Genomic DNA, 19,740 nt, shown 5'->3' on the forward strand with positions numbered 1-19,740 from the left:
TGTGCATGTTTTGCTTTTTGTGTACACTTAGGGTATTTTACGGTCTGGCTTAGTGAGGCTGTGCAGCTCTTCAAACAGGTACAAGTGACCGGAAACCACACTGCCATCATTTATTCGGCAGCTTTTTTTTGGCGGTACGTAACATAACGGGGTCGCTCACGGTTGGTGCCCCCTCGGGTTTGGCGGGACGCGTGTGTAGCACGAAGCACGCCGCGAGACTCTTCTGTGTCCGGGCCCCTCCTGGGCGTGTCCCCTCCTCTGGTGCAGGTGCCTGGCCTGGCGGGTGAGGCCGAGGGTGAGCGTGAGGAAGCCCGGGCCCGCCACACAGTGTGGTGCGTCCCGGGAGTGGGCGTCCCGGGAGTGAGCCCTCGCTTTCTGTCTGTTCAGACTGGAGTCTGGAAGGACAAGTAAAGCATCGGGAGCTGGCGGCCTGGAGTGCTGGTGCCTGTTGGAAGCACGTTGTTGTTGGGGAAGCAGATTGTCTGTTTGAGCATAGCACGATACGTCTGTGCTGCGCACGCAGCTTGGACGTTGGGGTTCGTGCTTTTGTGGGCTTTAAGGTGCATTCGTGCTACGTGAATGTGCACGAGAAGAGAGTCGGGTTTTGATCTGGGTTTAAGAGTCACAGGGAAAACTAAAATCCTCCACCACGTGCTGCACCGTGACCAGCACAAGATGTCAGCAGTGCTTGGGGTCCAACATCTAAGGACCAGAAAGTTTCTGCCTTTAATCCTAGATGGTGCTGGGGTTTCCTTGGGGAGCAACTTGCCCCGAACTTGTGCTCAGTGCTGTTGGTGAGATTTGTCTCCAACAAAAGCAGGTTGGGGTGTGCAGCTTGGTGCAGGTCCATTTGGGCGGCGAGGCACGTTCACTCAAGGAGCACCAGCACTGCCTCATCAGTGAGCCCCAGGCGCCCCGAACTCAGAGATCGGGGAGGATCCCCTTTCCTCTGCTGGCTTGCGTTTCCCGGGAGCTCAAGGAGACAGCCACCGTGGTGGTGGTTTCGTGGTGCGGCAGCTGTGGGGACGGAAGGGACGCGTGTGGGGTTCAGCAGAGGAAAGGGGACGTGGGGTCCATCGGCAGCCACACTAGGCTGTTTCTCAGAAGGCACGGACAGGTGGCGGGAGTAGCGGGGTCTTCCAAACCGCCATGCTCCGTCTGCTCCATCACTGCGAATATAGCGCTTTCTTTTTGGTCGTTTTACTTCGTGACTTGAGGCCCTCTGGTGGCTTCTTCTGGATCTGAGGGCCAAGTTCCTGCTTCCTAGTCTCACCCTTCTGGTGGCCCTCCCGCCTCGCCCCTGCTCGCCTCTTGCTGCAGTGGATTCCCTGCTTCCCGGCCCGGCTCCCGTGTCTGAGTGCGGCACGCCCCCCACCAGTCCTCAGCGCCCCAAGGTGGTCAGGAAACACTGGAGAAGCACCGGGAAGACGGAGGGAGGAGACGTCCCCCCAGGACGCCTGCAGTCCATCATGTAGGGGGACTGGCTGGGACGCGGTGATGACACGAGGCCTCCCGCCCGCCACACGCAGCGCGGAAACGCAGCCGTGTGCTCGGGTCTCGGGCACGCCCAGCGCTGTAGGGCTGCTTGAGAGAGCCCTTCCTGCTGCTCTCTCCGGAAGGTTTCCGCCCCAGCCTGCACCCCGGCCGCTCCCTGGGTGCCAACTGCCCCGGCCCCCGTTCTGTCAGGTTCCCGAGGGCGGGGGCCTTGTCTCATTTTCAGCAGCAAGGAGGTCCCCTTGAGGACAGTGTGCCCGGGCACACACACGCAGTCGTGATTGTCGGTGGCTGCGTACAAGTTTGTGGAGCAAGCCTCAGACTCCATGCTTGAGTCATTTGGTGATATTTGAATAATGGCACAAAACAGGAAGCGAAGCCTTAAAGGACTTGAGTTATGTGAACTTTTCTCTCACGAGTCGGGGGATGTGTAACTACCCCATCCAGCAGGTGCACCACACTTAGGGCTCAGCATGCTCACTGCACCTGTGCCCGTGAAGACTCCCTGGACAGGTGTGTTGTGAGGGACGTACGTGGCGTCTGTTTTTAAGGTTTGTTTGTTTGTTTGTTTTTAAGGTCTTGTGGTCTGATTCTTCAGTAACATCAGTAACCAAATCTTCCTCTGAAGTGACTGAATTTATTTCAAAGGTAAGGTGATTAAGGGCTCTTATAAAAATTAAAAGGCTCTCGATAATACTGCAGAGTGATTTCAGTGGATTGCTTCCTTCAGCTGGCAGAGCAAGTAATTCGTGCATGACCATAAAAACATGGTCCTCGGTGCCACGATCCCCGCTCCTTGCAGTTGTTGAGAATGAGAAGAGGCAGGACGCTGTGACCCGCACAGGCGGCTGAAGGGTGTTTGCTTCGGTTACTCTGCAGAGAGACTGAGAGAGAGTCCAGTCCCAGCTCGATCTGTTGGACATGCTGGGTTTTCCTCTTCATTTTCTGATGGCTTCCACAAATGTCATCCAAACAAAAGGTTCCACTACTAAATAAATACCACTTTGCCCACATAAACATGTGTCCATACATACATACATGCACACCTCCATGGTTACAATGTGTTTGCAGTCCACTGGCCCAGGCCATCGCAGTGAACCGCTGTCGCTAGCCAGAGCATCTTAATTAGTCCCCTTTGTCTCATGGAGTGACATATCAAAAGTGTCTCCAAAGCGAATCTTAACGTTTTCACTATAAAATCAAGGATGTAATCCTGTAGGAGAAAATCCAGTGGATGGATCATATTTTAAAAGCCTATTCAGAAGTTGTCTGCTCACGCCTCTCCTCTTGGCCTGTCAGCCATGCTTTCTGGGATTACTGGTGTCCCCCCCCCCCCCCGGAATTCACGTTTTTGTCTGTGACGCTGAGGACGCTACATTTCCTCTCCTGCGTGCCTAGCCTCTCGTTTATAGAACACCCATTGCTCTGGACTGCACTAACACTGGCGCAAACTTTGACCCCACTGGGTGCTGACAGTGCTTCATGTTCACCTGCTTTGTGTTCTCTGACCTTCCTGGATACCTGGTTTGTTGTCTCTTGTTAATTTTGGAGAATTCTTCCCCATTATCTCTTCAGATATTTCTTCTGACCCCCTCTCTCTCTGCCTTTGGACTTGAACTCGGTGCACCTGGACCTTTGACATTGTCCACAGCTCTTGGGTGCCCTTTTTTTTTTCTTGCTCTTTTCGCTGTGTGTTTCGGTCAGACGATTTCCCTTGCCCTGTTCTCAGGCTCCCCGACGTCCAGTCCACAGCTCTGCCCAGGCTGCCGCTGAGCCTGTTTTATGTGCCGAGTTCTTCATCTCTGGGACCATGGTTTTCTATTGTTCTCATTTCTTGTTTTTCCTAGCTTTTCCGTTTGACACATCTTTTAATAAAGTTTCCATCTCTCTGCTGAGATTTCCTATTTGTTGTCATGCACGTTGTCCATTTTTTCACTAAATCTTTCAGTATGTTAATCATAGTTGTTTTATAATCCCTATCTAATAGTTCCAACATCCAGTTATATCTGAGTTTGGCTCTGATGTTTATCTTCACAATAGTTTTCATTCCCTCTTATTTTTTTGTGTGTGTATCTTGTAGTTTTTTGATTGAATATTAGACATCATGTTTAGAAAACGTAGAGACTGAGGGAAACAGCGTATCTGCCCTGAAATGGGCATGCTGCCGTTTCTCTCAGGCCCTCAGTGGGGTCCTCGATTTGGTCCGATCAGGAGTTGAGCTGGGTTTGGGTTTTGTTGCTGCTAGTTACCTCCAGTAGCCCCACGGGCTTCAGGTTCTTCCAGTGGAGGGTGGTTGTCACCTTGAGCCTGGGGAGAAGTGTCAGAAGTTTCTCTCAGTGGTCTGGCTTCACCCTTGGCCCTCAGCAGTCCTATGTGTCCGTGGCCCGGAGGGGCTCTCCCTGATCTGTTGACACACACCCCACCCCACTCCCACCCCCGCCCGGCGGAGACTGCGGTTACTTGTTGCCTGGTGACAGACTGGTGGTGGGCGTGAGGTGTTCTCCATGCTCCTGGTCCAGCCTCAGTCCCAGGCACGTGGCCCTGGGGCTTTCTCGCCATACCTGTCCCTTTCTTCCCCAGCGGCAGTTGACCTCCTCTTTGTACTGCTGCAGCATCTTCAGCCCAAGAGGGTGTTTGCCCCTTCCTCAGGGCCAGCGGGCTGTGCTTGCACCTTCCCCCAGAAGCCAGGGCATCTTTGCCCAGCGCCGGGTGCCAGGAGGACTCCCTCCCCTCCCGCGGAGGCAGGACAGTAGTGCTCCTGCCTCATCCCCAGAAACGTAGGGTCTGCCTGGGCTCTGGGAGCAGGAGCAGTCTTGTCCCTCCCCCAGGGGCTTAAGGGCTTTCTCTTTGGATTTAGAGAAGGCCGCAGGGCAGGCAGAGGGTTCCTGCCGGGCCCCCAGGCGCAGCCAGCCCCCACCTCCGCTGCCTTGGAGGCTCTCTCCAGTCTCCTGTGGAAGCGAGCTTGGGAAGGAGGGCACACTCCCCTTGTGTCTGGGGCTCTTGGCTGACCGATGTCTGGCCCACACTCAGCCCACGGGAAGTGTCCATCTTCTGACTCTTCTGCCTGCTGGCTTGGCGGCTACCTCTTCCTCGCGTTCTGCCACAGCGGAGACGGGTCCCGTGTCTTGTCTCTCCTTGGAGGGGTAGGTCCCTCTCGAAATTCAGTTCACGTGGTGACCTTGCAGCTGAGTTCCCGATGGGCTCACGGCTAGGTACGATCGTGTTGGTTATGGAGGTTTTTACTGATGTCGTGGTGGGAGTGATGTTTTTTTGTGGCTTTCCACATCCTGAGTGGAATTAGAGCCCCAGAGAGCTGAGAGCAGGTGGGTTGTAGTGTCCCACACAGGGTCAGCATCTAGTGGCTGCCCGTCTCTCGACTGGAAGAGGCCCATGTCAAGTGAATTTTGACAGACGTCCAGTGCTTTTCCATCTCTTTCAGTTACCCCAGCTGTACCCTGAAGAAAATCTGGAGAAGTTCATTCCTTGCTTAGCTGGCCCAGATTCCTTTTACGTAGAGCGAAACCACATGGATCTGGAAGCGGACCTGAGGTAAGGCTGCCCCGCACCTGCAGGCCAGGGACGCAGCCCCAGCAGTGCCCTGTGGGGCCCGCCCGTGTGGCGATGTGTGGCGTGGCCAGAGCGGGGTGGGTGCACACCTGAGCTGCCTGGTCATCCCAGCGGTCTGGGTCTCTGGGGCGTCCCTGGGGATTTTCATCAGTTGTGGAGAATTTGGTAGAGTTAGTAACAGAGGCATGATTTTGAGGATATGAATAAAGGAGTTTCACAGTACATGCCACCACTTCATGTGATGTTGACGGTCTGAGGAAATGAAATCCAATTACTGTTTCTGTCCCGTAGTGGAAAGTTGAGACTGTTGCAGGACAAAACCAGGGCCCGGTAAAGTCCCGTAAGCCATGTCTCCTGGCCGTTGAGCACACCCTGCATGGGTCAGCGGGCAGAGGGGGCAGGCCTGCTTCCTGGGTCCGGGCCCGGCATCCTGGCACCGATGAGTCGGGTGTAGCCCAGTCGCCACACGCTGCAGGAGACTGCAGGGGGCCCGACTGTGCTCTCGTGCTAGCCCGATGCCCCCACCACGGTGTGATGCGGTGGGCGTGCGGAAGGGGCCCCGGGAAACGATAGGAATCAGACAAGAATGGAATCGAAACAGGGAGAATATGGGTTGTGGTGTTTCTGTTTACTTTTTTCTCTCATGGGTATTTCTCTTAACTGAAAATCAAAATTTCACTCTGATTTAGTTTTTGGTAATAACCATTTTAATGCTGATAAAATCTCTTTGTTTAATTTTTAGGTATTTGGCTTCATTACCTTCTCATGTATTAAAAAATGACCACGTTAAGAAATTTTTCAGCACTTCATCTCCCACGCAACAGCTTCAAAGTCCAAGTGAGTTTGTGAAATGTGATTACGTAAAGATAAAAACATCTTTATAGTCTGTAACCTTTCTGACATTTATCTTACCTTGCAGGTCCTGGCACCCCTTCCCTCTCTAAAGTGGGTACCATGATGGGCGTGTCTGGAAGGTGAGGCATCTGGAACCAGCACGTTTCACATCCGCATAGAGGTTACTTCTGCCTGTGTATAAATGTTTGTAGAGTGAAGTCATTTTTGGTCTTAGTCTTGAATAATAGTGTGAGGGGAGTTGGATAGAGATACTCCAGTTTACGATCTCTCCATGTAAAAAAAGAAGTGGTTCTCTGGGCCACTGGAGTTGGAATTCGCAAGGACTCTTATTGCAAATGCCGATTTCCGGGCCCTGCGCACCCTAGCACAGCAGAATTTCCGAGAAGCTTCATTTCTATAAGCTCCCAGGGAGCGACTGTGCCCAGGGTCCTCCATCAGCAGGAGGCCTGTTGGTGAGTGGGTGACAGACAGGTGGGCCAGCGTCACAGACAGCAACACACACGCACGCACGCTTGTGGGAAGATGCAGTCAGGTGGTCCGGGCTTCCACAGTGCTGACTCTCCCCTTTACCCCTTGCCTGCTACATACGGAGTGCACCGTGAACGTGCGGGTTTGCAGTCTGGGCCGGAAGGGTCAAGGGCGGAAAGCAGAATGTGGAGTGTTCTTCCAGCCTGCTGCTAGGACTCCCTTTCACAGAGTTCATTCAGACGTTAAAGATCGAGGAGTCAGTTGTAATGTATGATTTTCAGTATCATGCTATGATCGAACAGCAGAGCCTGGGCAGCTCAGCCACGTACGCACGGGTGCGCATCCATGGACACGTGCACACCCACAGAGGCCTCCGGGGGGCGGTGGGGGGCAGTGGCAGGAAAGGGCTCTGATGCTGGCAGTGGGCGTGGCCTCGGATGCAGCCCAGCACGCGGCAGCCGGCTTCTGCCCACTGTCCACCTGTGTGTCCGGGAAGGAGGCCATGGTCCCGGGAAGACCACCTGTCTGCTGTCCCCACAGGCCTGTGTGTGGCGTGGCCGGCATCCCCTCCTCTCAGAGCAGTGCCCAGCACCACATGCCGCACTCGGCCAGCTCGGCCGCCTTGCCCCACTGCTCCCACGCGGGGGGTGCAGGCTCGGCGTTGGCCTACCGGGCCCAGATGGACAGCTCGCCCGCCATCCTGATGCCCTCCAGTCTGCAGGCCCCTCAGACCCAGGAGCAGAACGGGATCCTAGACTGGCTGAGGAAGCTGCGCTTGCACAAGTACTACCCTGTCTTCAAACAGCTCACCATGGAGAAGGTATGTGGATGACTGGGCAGGCCACACACGGTCTTCCTCTGACCTCGTTCCTAGCGGGCTTGAGGTGGGTGTCTGGACCGTCCACGATGTGGGAATCCCGTGGCCTGCTAGTCGATGCCTGTATGTGTGCCCAGGGTCCTGCACACCCACCGGGGAGCGGCGGTGCATGTGGATGGGAAGGCTTCCTGCCGCCAAAGCAAAAATTCGAATGGGATTGGTTGTAAACAAACAGCTTTTTTTTTTTTTTTAAGATAGTCTGGGGTCTTCATGTGTTAGATACTCTACATGATATGAAGGACATTGTATCCCCAGCAGCCATTTCAGAAGAAATGGTGAATTCTGGTGCGCACGCGCCCTTTGTTAGATGCCCTTCGGCCTGGGCTGTGCGCGTGCAGGAACTTAGTGCCGGAAGGGCCTGTTTTACAAGGCGCCCAAATACTTGCATGCGAGGGAGCAGCCCGCTGACGATCTGGCTTGATTGACGGTCATACAGCTGAAAGTAATAGATGAATTTTATGTCTTTCAAGCAGCCCTACAAAGTTTTGGTTTTTTGTTTCGTTTTTTGTTTTTTTTTTTAAGAGATAGAGGAGGGTGGCAGGAGGGGCAGAGGGAGAGAGAGAATCTCAAACCCCCTGCTGAGCGCAGAGCCTGCCCCAAGGCTGATCTCACAACTTTGAGATCACCACCTGAGCTGAAATCAGCAGTCAGACACTTAACCGACAGAGCCACCCAGGCTCCCTGGAAATTATTTTTTACAACAGAGAGTTTTGATGAGCATTTTTTTGTTGTTAAAGAAAATTCTGGAATTTCTGAAGTCTTGGTGTCACTGAGAAAACTAAGTGTGACCCATGGCGGCGTTTGAGCTCTGATGTCCCTTGCTGGATACAATCACTTGGTGCTTTTATCTATATAAACATCTTATTTGTCCAAAAATCTGCAATTGAATCTAGAAATCAAGCTTTTAGTACATAATAAACCGCTTCTAAGTATATTTGTAATACTCTTGGCTTAGGATTCATAAATCCTAAAAAACAGTAGATACTGCCAACTTTGTCTCATGATCAGTTTAAAAAAGTTTGAATGTAATGTAGGAGTTGAATTTTAGCCATAAAATCACCATCGCATTATGAAGTGTAATGCGAACCAGTGTTGTGTCTGCTTGGTATGAGACCCCCGGGTTAGTTAGCCATTTGGTGCAGGTGGTATCTGCTTTTCTGGGTCACTTGCTTTCCAACAAAGTTGCTTTGCCCCTAAAATGACAGTGACTGTGAGACAGAAGAGCTGTTAAGAGTTCTCCTTTCTGGAGGAGGATAAACAGCTTGCATTTACCCCAGGGGGTAGGTCCCTGGACAGGAGGGGGACATTTCCACAGACCCAGTCTCTGTAGAAGTGGAAACTGCAGGACATGTTCTTTAGTCACCTGCCTGCATAGTGCGGACCTTCCAGGTGCCCCGTCTTCTCCAGGCCGTGTGCGGAAGGCCCAGTGGGCGTGGCCGCTGAGCCTCATATGGAAAGTGAGCATTTCATGTTTTGAACGAGGGACACCACATCATTTAGCAATGGACTGTTTTGGTGTTCCCAAGGCTGCTTTTTTTTTTTTTTTTTTTTTAAGATTTTATTTATGTATTTGACGGAGTAAGCGAGAGAGAGAGCCAACACAAGCAAGCAGGGGGGATGGGAGAGGGAGAAACAGGCTCCTCTCTGAGCAGGGAGCCCGATGAGGGGCTCGATCCCAGGACCCTGGGATCATGACCTGAGCCGAAGGCAGACGCTTAACGACTGAGCCACCCAGGCGCCCCTGTTCCCAAGGCTTTTATTATCCATTAGGTTTGATCTGTTTGTGTACGCTACTGGTAGAGTATGTTTATTAAATTATACTCCAAGTTCTTTGTTTTCAGAGTCCTAATTGATTCTCAATAACTTTATGATGTGTTTCTTCTGTGCAAGTTTCTGAGCCTTACTGAGGAAGATCTAAATAAATTTGAATCCCTCACAATGGGAGCAAAGAAAAAACTCAAGACTCAGCTGGAGCTGGAGAAGTAAGTGTGAAACTGCGAAACGTCTGTTTCTTTTCATTCCTGATGTACTGAATGTGGTATCTAAATGGGGTATCTCGATTGGATGGGGGCCCCCAAATGTGGGGTGACTATTGGGTGGCCTGGGAGGTGAAAGAGTTCACCTGAAGCGGAACAAAGGAGAGTTCATTGAGGAGAGGCTTTCAGCCAGGAGGCACCGTGTGCGGGCTTTATTTAAAGAGGGAAGGTGAGGACGTGTGGAATCTTCCCTCTTTTTGGTCACTGTGCTGGTTGCAAGTATCCCAGTGGTCACCTGGGGCCTAGGGGTATTCTGAGATGGGTCGTCTCATGGGCCTGTGTTCAGCCAGGGGGTCCACTCTTAGAGTGCCTCTGCACTGAACAGGTGCTAGCGAGCACTTAGCTAAATGCCCTTGATTGGATTACTTTGATTGCTTATCAAAGCTTCATTAATGCTTTCACAGTTCTACGATGTGGTTTGGGTGTGCTAGGAAGGGCCCTGTGCAGCGAATCCGACAAGTCAGAATGCATTGCTTTCCACGTCTGAGGGTATCTGGGGGCGGTCCCCTTTGTATGGAATCTGTGCAGGAGAGCAGAGCTTGGGCAACAGTAAACCGTTCTCTAGCAGAAGACCTGAACGCTCACTCGTTCACGTGCTCTCTTGTGGCACAGGGAGAAGTCAGAGAAACGGTGCCTGAACCCCACAGCCCCACCCCCAGTCACCAGCAGCGGAGTGGCCCGCGTCCCCCCCACCAGCCACGTCGGGCCCGTGCAGACCGTGCGAGGCCCCCACGCTGCAGGTGGGTGAGGGCGGGGTGGCCTTGAGGGGGGCATTGCGGGCTCCTCCTTTGGAGGATAGTTATTAGACTCCAGACCACACACAGCCTTTTGGCATTTGCCTATTTTTAGAATTTGCAGTTACTGCTCATTATTTTAGCTTTCATCATTTCCACCATTAGAAAACAGAAGGGACATTTGGTTTAGAACCTAGAGACCGGTGACTCACCTGAAGTTGTTCGGGCAAAAGAATTAGATCCGGCAGCTGCACGGCCAGAGGGAAAGAGAAAGAGGTACCCCAAACAGATGAAGATACGCTTCTTCCCCAGGAGGGTGCAGACAGGTCCTTGTAGGCCCTTGCTTCAAAGGTCCATCTTGAAACTCCCCAGAGTGCGAGAGCGCAGCCTCCCTGTCGTGCAGCGCCTGGGAGCCACGGGCCCTGGGCTCTTAGCCGCCCTCCTCCTCTCCCTGCCTTCGCCTCTGCAGTCGGGGCGCCGGATGCCGGGGACGGATGGCCCGTGGTTTTCTTTACACTGTGGAAGTAGCAACAGTGACAGGACGCCAGGGAGAAAAACATGCCAGTCTATCTTTTGAGTGGTTATTTGACTAAAAGGGTCTTCCATCCCTTGGCCTCGTAAAATGGGGTGTCCCTCAGTGTTGGGAGATGACTTTGGTAGCACCGTGGTGGCTGGGCGCCCCTTGTTGCTTCTTTTCCGAGGTGTGAGTGGAGCCTCGGGCAGCTTGTTTTCTCCGAGTCCCCGGGTCCTGTCTGAAGCAGGAGTGACAGCACCCGCCTCCCCGGGGCTGGTGCCCGGGTCAGCGGGATGGGTGTGCGCCGAGGCGGGTGGGGAGGGCGCGGTAGACACTGGCCGGCACGACCCCTGTCGGCGCCCCTTTTCTGCAGCGCTGCGGGTAGAAGTGGAGCAGCCCCCTCACCAGACGGCCCGGGAGGGCAGCTCCTCGGAATGCTCCAGCTCCTCACCCAGCCCGATGGGGGTGCAGGCCCGGGAAGAGAGCTCGGACAGCGCCGAGGAGAACGACAGACGTAAGGACGCCCGTCCTGGGAGCGCCCTGCTGCCCCTGCCCTGGCCCGGGGCGCCGTGCTGACTGCTGTGTTTCCATCTCTAGGTGTGGAGATGCACTTGGAGGGCTCGGAGAAGGAGAAGCCCATCATGCTACTGAACCATTTCGCTTCAAGTTCCGCCAGACCCACGGCCCAGGTTCTCCCGGTGCAGAACGAGGCAGGCTCCAGTCCGGCGGGCCACCACCCCCTCCCCCCCCAGATGATGGCCGCGGCCTCGCACCTGGCACCCATCCGGATGCTGAATTCCGTGCACAAGTCCGAAAGGGGGGGCGCGGACATGAAGCTCCTCCCGCCTTCCGTGCACTCGCTGCTGTCTCTAGAAGAAAGGAGTAAGCTCTCGGGACCAAGAGGCGGCATCAAAGTGGACAAGAACTTCGGCCACACCGTGATCGACGCAGCGCCCACGCCCACCCCCCAGCAGCCCCTGCAGGTGCTCTCTGCCCTGGCCGAGAGCAGCTCCGTGTCACCCACCGTCTCCTTCGGTCCCCGCGCCAAAGTCGTGCACACGGCTGCGCTGGACAGGGTGATGAAGCCGGCGCCGCAGCCGGCCCTGGCGGGGGAGGCGAGCTCGGCTGCCGCGGGGACGTCGAGCGCCGTCTTCCACGTGGCCCGGCCACCCATCAAACTTCTGGTGTCTTCGTCTGTGCCCGCGGATTCGGCCATTTCTGGGCAAACTCCCTGTTCGAATAACGTGCAAATAAGCGTGCCCCCTGCAATAATAAACCCCCGGACTGCCCTGTACACCAACACCAAAGCTGCCTTCTCTGCGATGGGCAGTGTGCCCGTGGGGCCCCTGCAGGGCAGCTTCTGCGCCAGCAGCAGCACCGCCGCCTCCGGCAGCCACCCGCCCACGTCCTTCGCCAGCATGGCCTCTGCGCCCAGCTGCCCCGCCCCCAGCTCCAGCCCCGCGCTCCCCTCGGCCCCCGACAGCGGCTTCTACGGCGGCGGGGGCGGCGGGGGCGGCGGCGGCGGCGGCTCCCCGGGGAGCCTCCCCGCGCCCGCCCAGAGCCACCACCACCACCACCACCATCAGCAGCAGGCGGCGCCCCAGCAGCCCGCGCCCGCCCCGCCGCCCGGCTGCGTCGTGTGCACGTCGTGCGGCTGCAGCGGCAGCTGCGGCTCCAGCGGCCTGACCGTCAGCTACGCCAACTACTTCCAGCACCCGTTCTCGGGGCCGTCCGTCTTCCCCTTCCCCTTCCTGCCCTTCAGCCCCGTGTGCGGCAGCGGCTACGTGGGCGCCCAGCAGTACGGCGGCGGCGCCTTCCCCGTGGTGCACCCGCCCTACGGCGGCGGCGTGGCCCCCGAGCCCGTGCTGGGCGGCCAGTCGGCCTTCGCCGTGCCGCCCATGCAGAGCTTCATGGCGGGCGCGGCGGGCGTGTACCAGGCCCCGGGGCTGGTGGGCAGCAGCAGCGGCTCCGGCCACAAGAAGAGCGGCAATCTGTCGTGTTACAACTGCGGGGCCACCGGGCACCGCGCTCAGGACTGCAAGCAGCCGTCCATGGACTTCAATCGGCCAGGTAAAGGGGGGCGGCCGCAGAGCGGGCCGCGCCCAGGAGACGGGCGCGCGGAGCTCCCCTCGGTGGGGAAACCGTAGCGAACCGCTGCTTCCTAAAGCAAAAACGAGCGTTCTGAGTGCCGTTGGGAAGAGCGTGTAGTTCTGGGTGGGCGTGAAGGCCCCCGAGAGGGTCACTTGGTCTCGAAGCTGCGCGGGGACTGCAGCCTGCTCCTCGCGGAGGGCGCCGGCGGCCGGGCCGAGGGCTCTGTGGGGCTGAAACCTGCCGCCGGCCGGCCTGCGCCCGGTCTCCGCCCGCACGGTGGCCGGGCAGGTGGCGCGGGGTGCGCCGGGTCACCTCGCCGTGCCGCCACGCGCCACCCCCTTACTTGCACTTGCTCTCTTTTGTCTCTAGTCCAGTTCAAGTGTGCGTCTGCTGTGGCGGTGACGCAGGTTTGTTCTTGCGGGTGGCCTTGGAAGGGAGATGCAACTAGGCAGGAGGAGCGTCCCTCCTAGCTCTGGGAGCCGCGCGGCCTGGAACAGCCCCCTGGTCTCTGTGTAGGCGCTTGATGGTTGCCCCAGGCCTGGGGTTCCTACACCCGCCTGTGCATCTTGGTCACCCAGAGAGCGTTAGAGACGACTCTGGTGGCAGGTGGGGGTGGCTGTGGGCCGTCCTCGCGCCGAGGCTATGTCCTGAAGCAGCGGGCCCAGGCCCGGGGTGAGGGTCAGGCATCCCCGGCCCCCAGCCCGGCCGAGCTCCCGAAGAATAGAGAACCGGACTGCTGACCGGCCGGGTCACCCCTTGGCGTTGACCCACTTGTCATGTCTAGTTCTGCGGGTGGAAGCGAGGAGCTGGGAGTGGGTACAACAGGCAGTTCAGATTTCCAGCACCCGCCTCTTGACCAGTGACTCTGGAAAGAACTTTGGACAGCTCAGTTGTTGGGAGTAATTGCACAGTGATTCAAATTTGATCTCTTTTTCCCCCCCCTCTCTCTAGGTACTTTTAGGTTGAAATATGCCCCTCCAGCAGAAAGTCTGGACTCCACAGACTGATATTTTTCTCTGGCAGCAGAACACTATTAAGCCATGGAGACATAAGGAAAATTAAATACAAAACTGAGAAGTCTAGTTGCTGTTGAGCTTAATATTTTTAATCCAAAGGTGCTTTACTTTACTAGACTGGATAGAAAACCTAGCGTAGGAGTGCATCAAACTCAGTTTTATTGCCAAAATCCTAGATTGGAGCTTGACGTCAGGACTCGCCTGGTCGGCGCCTCCACCGTGGTTGCGATGCAGAGACCTCCGTCTCCCGAGGAGCATTGCCGTCATCGGCCCTTCCAGGCTCACACGTAATTCCCGGGCAGCTACGCAAGATCGGAATCGAGAACTGCAGGTTGGAGTTCTCCGCGTGGAGTTCCACCAGTCGGACTCTTGATACCCCTGGGTGAGGGAAAATGTCGCCTTTGTTGTTTTGTTTTGTTTTTTGTTTTGTTTTGTTCCTCAAGTGGTTAGACACTAATCTCTCTGGGCTTTTTAAGGATTGCACTCCAGAAGAATGTAAACTGATGTCAATCTCTGCCGCTCGGGGAGACAGACTCCCTGAGACCAGTCAGTGCAAGACACTCAGAGAACCCGTTTTTAAGGAGCTGGCACCAGCAGGCTACGTGACTTGGTACACAACAGAGATTTTAGCATTTCCTTCCCTCCTTAAAACACTTGTAGCAGTTTGAAGTTTTTAATTTTTTTTTCTGCGAATAAATTTAAACTACGTTATTAAATAGAAATAGTTACTCGCAACAACTTAATATCTAAGGGTCCAAGTCCCAGAGAATCCCTAGTTGTCAAAGCTTTGAGAATCCCTTCCTTCCCGGCCCTTCAGTAGCTTGAAGTCCTGTCATCTTCCACCGCGACAGAGCTCTCGCCAAGACATGGTGACCGCATGGCCTTCGTGACTGGCTCTGACGGATGCTACACATCCTTAGCAAAGTTGGCAAGTTCTTGTCTCTCTCACGGATCTCCCAAGGACCCCAAGGCTTACTGCTAACGGATTCACACTCGAGACAGACGTTTCAACAGTAATACAGTCCTATAATTTATGAGCAAAAGATTTGAAGCGTTCTCCTGTCAGCTTCTTTTGTATTAGGCTGTGTATTTAGTGGTTAGTTCTGCTCGAAATTACCTGAAAACTCCAGTAGAAAGTGGTAAGACTCTGGAAGAGCCCACACCAACAGGACAGAGCTACAAGATCTGCAGAAATCTAGTTTTATCCAAAGTGGAAAGTAAGTCCTCACCATACAGCTCTGTTTCACCCCATTACAATGAAAGCTGCTTGGTCTGAAATTTAGGGACTTAAACCTTTAAAGCCAAAAGGGAATTTTCTGCTCAGATATTATTATTTTAACACTAAAGCCTTCAATATTAAAATATTGATTGGTAAGGCCTTGCCCAGGGATTTTGCAGTTGAAGATTTATTTAAAAAAAGAAAATCATAATATTCAGACCTTTCTTAAAATGGGACAATCAGCCTCATGCCGAATTGGTATAAATCAAAAAGAATACCCTAGAATTTGAGGCACTGTGATGTGAGGCTTCAAATTTTATGATCAGTTTCCTGGCGGAAACTAAGGCAGAGTTACCTTTTTTTTTTTTATCACAGGCTTTTAGTAGCGTTTTTTTAGAGTTTTATTTTAGTAGAGTTTCATTTCTATGCAATGCAGAATCGACAGACCTCTGTATGCTTCTCTCTCGTCCTGGTACACGGTATTACATACGGTTTTGAAGTGATGGTGATGCTTACAACAACTTTTTGGGGGAATGTTACATTGATCTCTTAATTATAAACACTACAAAATGTCAAAATAATGAGAACTGACACAACTTTGCCTTAAAGAGTACGAGCCTGGAACTTGTCATATGATGTTAAAGGAAGACTTGGGAGTGTCCACTGATGTTTACGATTTTAATATTTCTGAAGGCCGTTATGGTGGCCTGGACATGTGCTGAAAGCCAAACTTTTAAATTTTTTGGTTTTTTAAACAAAGAAATATTTTAAATAAATCCTATTTCAACACAGTGAAATTGTTGAAAACTGTCTCATAACAAAAGAAAAAAAATCATATTTAGGGTTTTTGTTTTAGTGGTCAGTATTGGGGAATGAAAGCGTCTGTTGTTACCCTTATGACTATTTTGATAAATATTAGAGGTTAGTGTGTTCCATACAACAGAAAATTAAAATAGGAGCTTCGATTCGAAGTAGGACATTCAGATTGAGGTAGATAAGTCCAGACGTTGTGTGGCTGTGTTCCAGTCATCAAAGGTCTTAGAAAAATTCCCACTTGTCTCTGAGAGTGCGTGTGCGGTGTGACGTCTCCAGTGAGGCCATTCCAAGGGGAGAATCGTAAAACGGAAACGTGAGGCACACGGGACACAGAGCATCCAGCTGCCGGTCTGTGAGACTCTTCCCAAGTGAATACTTGGACTTGGGGAGTGTTTGCTGGCAGTGTAATCTCTGATGAATTTCTCTCCAAAAGCAACCAAAGTCAGTAAGCCTCAAGAGCATTCTGCACTTCCTCAGATGGCCTCATCTTCATAGAAACACAGATCTGACTGACCCTTTCAACTCTGTAGTCGTTTTCCTGAAACCATGGGCTCAGTGTGCAAATGCTGTAGCAACCAGGTAGGTGTGGCACAGCCACTCTGCTGTGTAGTCTGTCGTCTGTCCAAGTTTCTGTCCCCATTTTTTGTCTCCCAAGAATGGGGGAAGTGGAATGTACAGATTGAAGTACAATACAGTGTTGGGATAAAACAACTATTTAATCCTTTTTTTTTTTTTTTTTTAGCAAACAATTTTCTACCTTCTTTTCTTGGTAATACTGAAAATTGGAAAAGTGTTTAAATGTTAAAACTCGTAACTGCTAATGAGCACTGAGGAAATGGGAGCTAGCACTTAAAATAACAACAGAATTATTTTCTTCAAAGCAGGTATGTGTGATTGGGTATTTAAAAAAAAAAAAGCCAACCAGCAGCATCTATGATCTCCAGATTATGGGAGTCGGCTTGTGAATATAGTAGTTGGTAGGGTCCGTGTTCTAGCTCCGTCCTTAGAAGTCACCGTAGCTAGTTTGCACTGCCCCGTGTGGAGGTGCGGAGCAGGGGCCCCGACTCTGCCCCGCGTCACACCGCAGCCGCAGCGCGTCCCAGGCGGAGCGCCCGCCGATCGGATCCGTCTGCGTCTGCCCGGCCGCTCTGGGCTCGCTCCAGTGTCGCGGGAGAGCGCTGGCCCAGCGCAGTCAGGTTGCACCCTCCTCACTCCCTGTCATTTTGTGCTCTTCCTGCTTCTGTGATGGGTTATTTGATGCCTTGCTCGTCTTACATCCTGGTTACTGGTGGCGTATATATTGAGTCTTAAGGATGGTAAGGGAAACCGTGTCCTTCCCGGAGGATGGGCCTGTGGAACCTGAGCGGGCGGACGTCCTTTCCAAAGTGCAGGTGACGTTGAAAGCCGTGGGCTCTGAAGAGGTTCAGTTTGCAAAGTCCTGAGGTTCTGAATGAAAAAATCTTTTAATCAGCACTCGCAAAACCACATACTTGCTGGTTGAGGCCAAAGGTCAACTTGACTACACTGTTCTGGGGGGAGGGGAGCTCAGTGTGGCTCGTCAGTCAGTCCCGGGGATTGTAACAAGCCCCTCACATGCATTAAGTTCTTACATGCACAGTGAAGGCTTTGGTACTGAAACCAGAGACCTCGTGTATCCGAGAATCTTCACAGCTTATATTGGACAGATTTTCTTTTTAGGAATGAAGGAAAATTCTCCCATTTTTGAGCCATTCTTTTATGTCAATTCTACAAAATTGCATGTAACTTTATAAATATTTTTAAAAGATATAGTTTTGTAAATATTTAATATTCTGCTAATTTGATTTTGAATTGTAAATGTTAAGTATTGTTTTTGAAGTTTTTATGTTTTATTATACTTTGTTAAAAAGGAAAAATTGTACATTTTTAGAATGTTTTTATGAGTAAATTTAATGTACTGAAAATAAAAATTAAAAAAAGCTGTTTCATTTTATTAGGTCTTTGTCTCGTAGAATATGAAAGCACACATCTTTTCAAATAAATTGCAATTCTTGATCTGCAAACTAGGGAGTCAACCCTTTCTGCCCTCTCCACTTGACAAAAGAGATAACATGCTTTTAAATCCATTTTCTATCCAGTTTCCCGGGTTTTAAAAAAATGTCCTTGCTATGACCAGAAACATTAACTCTTGGTTTGGTATGTTCCAGCTCTAGGTTCCCTAAGAAAAATAAGATTGGCATGAATTGATGTCACGTTTCTTTGGAACGTCTCTCTAAACACGTAGGTATGACATGGTATGAACGTGCCCTGGCATTTCTGGATTTGGAATGGTGGTGGTCTAAAGAGCACAAGCTGGCCCAGGACTGTGGTGTTCTCATGAGCGGCGCCAGACACGGAAGGAGAAACCTGGCGCCTTTTTCCCAACAGAGGTCCCCAGGCCCTCTTGGTCTTGTCAGGCCTGTGGCTACCCAGAGGAAAACGTTCCTGTACACACAGTTCCAGCCATCAGGGCTCCTGTCAGGAGACACACAACTGGTCCATACTTGGGGCCCACAGCAGCCCCTCTGACTTGCTGTTTGGTCAGGCCAGGCTTCTGAAGGTGGGGGACATGAATACCAGAGCAACAAACTCGGGGAAGCTGAACATTTCCTCATCTCGCTCCCTGGATTCTTCCACAAAAACATTTTAAGTGCCTGCTCCAATTTGGAACGGGTGCAGTTTCTCAAACGAGTAATGCTGGCCGCTACTTGGCCGATGTTTGTGCTGTATCTTTCCCCGATGCGGCATGAGGTACCACAAACACGTAATGCCTCCTCGACCACTCAGCACATACTCTCGGCACCTGCTGTGTTTTACTCTTTCATTCATAGTGGCAGGTTTTCAAGTGTTTATTCCCACAAACACCCAGGCCTCACATCCATCCATCCTCTTTGTGCTATGCCTTTTAGTTCCCAGGAGAATTTTCTTGTGCAAAGACAAGACCAGCTGGCAGAACCTTGCCCAAGGTAAGGAAGGTGCCTGGGACGAGGCAGAGACCTTCAGAGATGGGTGCCCCTCTGTCCCCCCTCCCCCACTGCCGCCACCACCACCTGGTCTTGGGATGGTAGACAGTATACAGCATTGCCAAGTATCAAATACTGATCCATTAAACTGAGCTTCATGAGTTTTTAGTTGTGCCTTTATTCACCTTAGTTCATTAAAAATGTACTTGGTTTAGAGATCCTAGTGACCACCCACTAATGTGGGATTAGAAGTCACCCCTCTCCGCATGGTACTTTTTTTAAAAAGCAGAATTTCTTCTAGGAATCTTACTGATCACACAGTAGTTACAAGAATGTCAGATATAATGATGTATACAATCTAAACAAGACAGGCCAATTAAGAATTTACATTATGTATAAACACACATTAAAAGTTAGCCATGTGGACAGATGCATGCAGCGGGAAGAGTAGTCGGAAGGTCAGGGGTCAAGCGCCCGTATGCAGTACTACGGCATCCCCCCCTCCGTTAATAAGTAACTTCCACTAACAGGTACAGGTACACCACACACATCTAAATACACAAAGGGAAATCGTGACCTGCTGCAGTACAGTCCGAAGGGGTCTGTGATCCTTCTGTGCTACTCCCACAAAAACAGTAAATAGTGAACCCCATGCAGGTAGCAGGAAGCGTTGGTTATTCTAGTTGAACTCGGAAAATGTTTAACTTCTGACATGAGTATCTGTGAAGAGCACTAGGTCTCCTTTTGCTACTGTTTTCTTCACAACTGACATGCACTCGGGAGTGGAGGAACTTTGATGGTTGGCTGACCTACAATGACAACTGAAATACTCTTAAAAATGTAACTTTTTAATAAGAGTCACACACTTAACATAAAACATGGATCATCTACAGCTTTAGGCCAAAAGGCAGAGGGAGTGCATCTGAATTTTAATGCTTTACTTCCCGTGTCCTGTAGTTTCTAGCACTGTAGTTAAGGAATGAAACGGATAGAACAGCTTGTTTCTTTACCAAAGCGGACAGCAGTTTGACTTCTTAGAGAACATACAAACCAGGAGAAATGTCACACGTTC

The 19,740-nt window shown here is 52.1% G+C and overlaps 1 protein-coding gene across 3 annotated transcripts in view; it reads left to right on the top strand.

The window, feature by feature from the left end:
- The window catches only part of ZCCHC14 (zinc finger CCHC-type containing 14), a 55,946-nt gene extending 38,287 nt beyond the window's left edge, over nt 1-17,659 (top strand). Inside the window, exons 4-14 of one of the 3 annotated variants that reach the window (XR_014140755.1) lie at nt 2,071-2,142; nt 4,934-5,043; nt 5,804-5,898; nt 5,981-6,035; nt 6,925-7,204; nt 9,152-9,243; nt 9,910-10,037; nt 10,919-11,059; nt 11,143-12,615; nt 13,588-14,034; nt 14,129-17,659. Coding sequence is in view for 2 of the 3 variants with exons in the window: in XM_081806254.1 (XP_081662380.1) it covers nt 2,071-2,142; nt 4,934-5,043; nt 5,804-5,898; nt 5,981-6,035; nt 6,925-7,204; nt 9,152-9,243; nt 9,910-10,037; nt 10,919-11,059; nt 11,143-12,615; nt 13,588-13,643 (2,502 nt within the window). In the remaining variant the exon portion in view is untranslated. Of the gene's footprint in view, nt 1-2,070; nt 2,143-4,933; nt 5,044-5,803; nt 5,899-5,980; nt 6,036-6,924; nt 7,205-9,151; nt 9,244-9,909; nt 10,038-10,918; nt 11,060-11,142; nt 12,616-13,587 lie in introns of all 3 variants that reach the window. The other 2 variants (XM_081806254.1, XM_081806255.1) reach the window with 2 other exon arrangements.
- Nucleotides 17,660-19,740: the final 2,081 nt, after the last annotated feature.

Source organism: Leptonychotes weddellii, chromosome 16 (assembly GCF_054177405.1).
Source record: "Leptonychotes weddellii isolate Sample4059 chromosome 16, ASM5417740v2, whole genome shotgun sequence".
Classification (NCBI taxonomy): Eukaryota; Metazoa; Chordata; class Mammalia; order Carnivora; family Phocidae; genus Leptonychotes; species Leptonychotes weddellii.